Here is a 6,450-nt window from a genome sequence, read left to right on the forward strand (position 1 = left end):
ATAAAATAAAATAAAATTAGGGCAGGGGGTATAGCTCAGAGGTTGAATGCCCCTGGTTTCCATCTCCAGACCCACAAAAAAAAAAAAAAAAAAAAAAAAAAAAAGAGAGAGAGAGAGAAACAGGGTCTCACTAAGTTGTGGAGGGCCTAAGTACCTGAGACTATCCATGAACTGCGATCCTCTGGTCTCAGCCTCCCGAATGCTGGGATTACAAGTGTGCGCCACCATGCCCGGCTGGTAATACATTTAAATTGCAGTAACTGTATATTGTGGTTTATAGCCCAGAATGTATTATACTTAAATGAAAAAAAAAATGCGTAACAGCTGAATGTATGCATGATTTTACCGGAAGTTGAAATGGTGATTTTTTTCCCCCACATCTTCTGTGTTATTTATTTATTTATTTATTTATTTATTTATTTATTGCGGTACTGGGGACAGAACCCAGGGGCATTCTACCTCTGAGCTACATCCCCAGCCCTATTTTTTATTCTTTATCTTGAAACAGGGTCTCACTGAATTTCAAAGGGCCTCACTAAGTAGCTGAGGTTGGCCGCGAACTGTGATCCTCCGGTCTCAGCCTCCTGAATGCTGGGATGACAAGCGTGGGCCCCACGCCCGGCTTTAGGATTTTAGTTCACTTTGCTCAACTCTTCCCTTCCTACCCCTAGCAGCTGTCTGTCCCTGGCCAGAGTCCCTGCTCAGGGCCCACTGCTTGAAAGGTGGCTGCTCCTAGAGAGGGCAGTGACACTTCCCATCAGGCCCATGAGTTACAGTTTGCAGTCATCTTAAATGCCTTCAGACCTACAGATCCTGCCTATCTGACAACTGCTCATCAGCTTGCAAAACCTTCTTGGAAATCTTTGTCTTTGGTTTCTGAATCTCTCTGAGCTCTTTCCAAACTTACTTAAAGAGTTGGGCCCCCTGCCAATCTCCCCCTCACAGCCCTGTGGGATTGTGGGCCATCGAGCTCGTCAAGAAATGAAGTTCACTTCCGGTGACCTCCACAGCCCCCCTGAAAATCCTGCTTGGCTTCTTCTTGTCCTCTGGAATCAGGGGTTTTGTTTGTTTGTGATTTTTGTTTGTTTGTTTGGTACTGGGGATTGAACTCAGGCATTCTACCTCTGAGTCAAAATCCCCAGCCTTTTCGATTTTGGGGTTATTTGGAAATTTAGTCTTGCTAAGTTGCGGAGGCTGCCTTCAAATCTGCTATCCTCCTGTCTCAGCCTCCCAAGCGCTGGGAGGACAGATGTGCATTCTGGGCCGAGAGACAGTTTTTAATAACCCAAAAGTCTGGGAGAATCAGGGGACAGGACTAGAAAAGCAAGTAAAGAGCGAGAGTCTGCAGAGGCCAGCTCTGCAGATGATTCGGAAATGTGATATCTGAGCAGCCTTAAGTAATTATCTTCGCTTTTATAGATTGCTATTTGGAAGCTGAATGGCCTGGACTAAGAGTTCTTTAAGACTTCTTTGCCCTAAATTTATATTATAATGATTTGCGCTCCCACATTTCATTCTAGTCTTTTTTTTTTAAAAAAAAAATCTGTATTAAGCTCTCTTCTTCTAACACCTGCTTGATCTTTCTGGCCCTTTATTTATTAGGTGCGTTTGCTTTTGTTTTACTTAGAGGTGCGCTGTGCACACACAAGTGTGTGTGTGTAGAAAGAGAGAGGCCGAGTGTACTGTTGCAAGAGTGTGTGTCCATGTGACCATCTCTCCCGGAGTTCCCAGCAGGCACTGCACCTCTGTCGCCCTCCCTCCTGCCCCAGCAGGCATCTCCAGAGAGAAGGCTAAGTCAGGGTGCGTATGTGCGTGTGTTGTGTGATTTGGGAGAGTGAAGCTTATGGAGGTATGTGTCAACATCTGTGTCCTGGAGTCTACCTGCACATGTGGGCGTGCAGGGAGATACGTGTTTGGGGGCATGAGTGTGCTTGTCTCCATGTGTTGGAGACATCAAAAAGACATGAATGAAGAACCAGGTTGGAGTTTGTACAAGCATGATTTCTCTGGAATGATTTTTTAAGGAGTTAATGGAGTAGAATGAGGACAATTTGCGCGCAAGGACTCAGAGTCAGAGACGGCTTGAAGCAGGTGCCACACAGCCTCAGGTGTGGCTCACGCTGGTGCAAGAACAGAGCCTTGTTCTAGCGGTGGCTGCCAAGTAACAGCTTCTGGACACCCTCCCACTGCTGTCCCGGAGTTTGCCCAATGGACAGCCTCTCTCTCTCTCTCTCTCTCTCTCTCTCTCTCTCTCCCTCTCCCTCTCCCTCTCCCTCTCCCTCTCCCTCTCCCTCTCCCTCTCCCTCTCCTTCTCCCTCTCCCTCTTCCTCTCCCTCTCCCTCTGTGACATAGACCTCATGACCAGCCTTTACCATGCTTCCTAGTGCTAGCTAAATTCTGCCTCCAGCGGAGGCAGCAGCACTGCTTGAAGGACAGAGCCAAGGACACAGGCAACCAGGTGGGACGCTAAAAGTGATTTAATACGGGCGCAACAGGTGAAATTCGCATGATCCCTCCCAGAACCCAGAACCCCTCTTCAGATGAACCCCAAGTCCCTGGAAGACCAGCTTGCCCAGGAGACCTTGAGCCAGCTCCAGAGGCTCAGGGACCGCCAGAGCGAACTCAGGAGACACGTTTTCAGGAGGCGCCAAGAGGGAGGAATCACAGTTCAGTGAGACAGCTTGCTCAGTAGAAGGTTGACAGGCAGATGGGACCCAAAAGCAGGATGGGAAAGGGGCTCAGCATCCGGCGGTGGCCCCTCGAGGGCCGGGCTCTGCACGCATCACTTTTGTTTTGTCTTCTGCTGAGCAGGTGCTGGGGTGACCGCGGAGGGGCAAGGCTCTGGCACCTTGGTTTGGCAGGGCTCAGGCACCTTGGGGTGGCAAGGCTCGGGCACCTTGGGTTGGCAGGGCTCAGGTACCTTGGGGTGGCAAGGCTCAGGCACCTTGGGTTGGCAAGGCTCAGGTACCTTGGGGTGGCAAGGCTCAGGCACCTTGGGTTGGCAAGGCTCGGGCACCTTGGGTTGGCAGGGCTCAGGCACCTTGGGTTGGCAGGGCTCGGGCACCTTGGAGTGGCAGGGCTCCTTGGTGTTGGGGACACATGGCTCCTGTGGTGGAGGCTGGCATGGCTGTTTCACCTGCTGCTGCTGCAGCTGTGGGGGCACGGTGCAGGGCTGCTTCTGCTGCTGGGAGCTCATGTTTCAAAGGTGGCTGATCCTAGACAGAGAAACGCCAGCTCAGTGATTCAGTGACACGGAGAAGGCAGGTCCAGTACCCACTGGACTTCATTGCCCTGGTCCTTTAGAGAAGCGGGCCTCTCCCCCAGTCCCCTCCATTTGAAAATGGAGTGTGCCCTGATGAGCTCCAGAGGAGAAGCGGACAGGCAGGCTGTTCCTCCTGCTCTATTTCACTGGGGATCCTTCCTCGGCTCTTTCCCTTCCCCACACACGCCAAACAACCCCCATGAAAAATGCCCGGAGGAAGATGGATTCTGGGCGGAGTGCAAAGCCTGCGGGCCAGGTCTTCTGGAAAGTGGTATCCCAAAATGACCGCCGCCTGACCACCCCTAGTAATGACTACCAACCACCTGTCCATCCCCAGTAATGGCCACCATCTGTCCACTCCTAGGTCCACTTAGAATGCTGGCAGCTGGTGCATCCGGGTCCCTCTGCTTTTTCTTCTAATATGTGCTCACAGGATCCCTTCCAAAACGCTTTGCTTTCCGACTCTTTCTGAGTGATGCTCCTGGTCCCTGCTTGCCCTGCCTGCCCTTCTTGCACAGACTGCTGCCTTCTGCCTGCCATCCATCAGGCGCCTGCGCTACCCTTGCTGGGATGCACGCCGGCTGAGTTCCACATCTGACCTATTTATCATCCAAAATGCCTAGCAGGTGCCCTGCATGCCTAAGCGCCCAGTGGCGATCCATCTACCGAATTAAAATCTCCACAGAAGCTGGGTGTGGTGGTCCACACACACTTGCAATCCCAGTACCTGGGAGGCTGAGACTGGAGGATTGCAGTTTGCGGCCAGCCTCAGCTACTTAGTGAGACCCTGTTTCAAAATAAAGAATAAAAAATTGCACTGGGGGTGTAGCTTGGAAGTAGAATGCCCCTGAATTCAATTCCCAGCACGCCAGAAAAAAAAAAATCTATGCAGTAAGAGTCACATCCGAGAGGACTGTGGCGCTGCCCTTGTCCTGCACCAGCTTCCTGTGGTCTTTGCAATGGAGCCCCCGTGGCTGCCTACTGAGGTGGCAGATAGGACCACCTCTCAGTCTCTTTCAGCCCCCAATGGTGCCTTCACTACAAATAAACCTGTGCCATTGTCCTCTAACTCGCTTAGGGGCCCATATAGATGTCTTCCTGCATACATTTGCCTTTGCCAGCATCCAATAATGAAAGAAAAGAAAGAAAGAAAGAAAGAAAGAAGAGAAAGAAAGAAAAAAAGAAAGAAAGAAGAGAGAGGAAGAAGGAAGGAAGGAAGGAAGGAAGGAAGGAAGGAAGGAAGGAAGGAAGGATGGATGGATCTCTGAGGGGTCGCAGTCAGAGGCTCACCTGGTACAGAGAGGAGCAGTGCGCTGTCTGGGGTCTGTAGCTGGGTCTGGTGCAGCCACCGGCCGCTGCGGCTTTTATAAGCCAGCTTCTCCTCGAGGAAGCGTGCCGGCCACGCTGCTCTTGTCATGCCTCACCTGTCACACTTGAGTCACCCCTTGACTCAGCTGGTGATGAAAACCGCCCACCTGACTTCACAGCCTGGGCCGTGGGGCCATGATGTCACCCGGGTTCCGCAGCCACCCTCCCCGTCGGACACAGGGGTCCTGCATGTGCTGGGGAAGGAGGTCAGCCAGCTTCTGGGGGGTCTCAGGAGCGGGCCCTGGAGTAGGGCCACCTGCTGTTTCTCTCCCGGACCAGCTTGGGCCTCTCTTGCGTGTTCTGTGGGGCAGAGTGCTCTGGAACATAAGGGGGAGGAGGATGGGAGCTAGGGGGAGGGGAGGCCTGAGGGGGGGTGCTATAGACAAAGCTGATTGACCACCTGCCTCCTAGGTGGTCTGGGGGGCTCCAAGACCTGCCCCCCTCCACTGAACTATGCACATTCCTAATTATTTACTTATCACCCCCAGCCCCACCCATCCTGGCTGGGTTGCAAGGCTGGGAAAACCTGCTTTGCTTTCGCGTACCACACCTTTACCCCTCTCCTGCTTCGTAAATTTTCAACGGCTAATCCCTCTTCTGGGATCACCTTTCCCCTCCACTCCACCCAGCCAGCTGGTCATGACTCCCCTGTTCGTCCTAATTCTCCTGTCTTCCGCCCCCTCCCCACTTGAAAAATCTGGGAGCCTTTTTTTTTCTTTTTTAAGCTCAACTGATATATTTTTTAATAGAGTTGCCTTTTGTTTTTTATGTGGAGCATATTGAGAATGGCATACATTCACACAGTGCTTGGTGCCCTCCCCCACTTCTCCTCCCCCCTCCCAACACTGAGGGTCCAGGTTGACCACGCTACACTCACACTTAGACACATATTCGGATGTATCTCCTCCATTAATCAACCTCAGCCTTATTCCTTTACCATCCTTCCATTCTAGCTTTGCTGAGGTTTCCCCTCCATTGTCTGGAGTCCCTCTGGTATCCCCAATACTCCCTAGTTTGGGCGTATTAGAGAAAACCTAAGTCCCTTCTCTTAACACAATGTTCTCCAGGTCTTTCCATTGAAGGAATGCAGGAAGAAGAATCTAAGATATTGACAATACTAGTATAGGGAATCTACTAGAAATAAGAAAGCAGGATATTAGAATTAAAATAGGACCCTTGTAGAAGTAAGAGAGTAACAAAAACATGTGAGAGTACTGTGAGGAAACATTCCCCTCTCCTGATAAAATTAAAATGTGAAGAATTAACCTAGAATAAAACTGTGAGTCTCTGCTTCGGTAACCCCACTTGCCAATATAAAGTACAACTTGTAAGTTCCTGCTTATGATAACTGCCTGAGTTCTGGCTTCTGTGAAACTGCTTGCTTATGTCCCAGCTACCTTAATGTTAAAAGTTGTTTTAATTTAAAAACCTAGGTTACTATTAGAAATTATTTTAAGGATAGACTTGTTTTTCAAAATTCTTGATGTTAAGAATTGTTTTTTAAAGTTTGAGATATTTTAAAATAGTATAAAGTAATTTAGGGAATGAAGCTATTTTTCTTGGAAGTGAGGCCCAAGCTCACCGCAACTTTATCTCAAGGAAGCACCCGGAGGGCTCCTCAAACGGTCAGTACTCAGGGGCCGAGCTGAAGGTTGCCATAGTAACCAAGCATGAAAGAGAAAGTCACTCTTTGGCGGGCAGTGACGTAGAAAGGCTGTCATTTAAGACTATTTGCTGTAATTCAAGTGTGTGTGTGCTTTCTTTTGAAATTATTGGATGTACTTGTTTACCTTTTTATCTGATTGGTTATATCCTACCTT

At 49.9% G+C, this 6,450-nt stretch overlaps 1 protein-coding gene across 1 annotated transcript; it reads right to left on the reverse strand.

Moving 5' to 3' along the window:
* Nucleotides 1-2,782: 2,782 nt before the first annotated feature.
* LOC308260557 (cornifin-B) lies at nucleotides 2,783-3,196 on the reverse strand (the record flags this gene model as incomplete). Its single annotated transcript, XM_080691948.1, has 2 exons — nucleotides 2,783-2,848; nucleotides 2,993-3,196. The coding sequence occupies 2 exons, from the start codon at nucleotides 3,194-3,196 to the stop codon at nucleotides 2,783-2,785; spliced, it is 270 nt and encodes an 89-aa protein (XP_080548074.1).
* Between the last annotated feature and the right edge of the window lie 3,254 nt (nucleotides 3,197-6,450).

This window comes from Muscardinus avellanarius (assembly GCF_963383645.1).
Source record: "Muscardinus avellanarius genome assembly, chromosome: 3".
NCBI classification, from domain to species: domain Eukaryota; kingdom Metazoa; phylum Chordata; class Mammalia; order Rodentia; family Gliridae; genus Muscardinus; species Muscardinus avellanarius.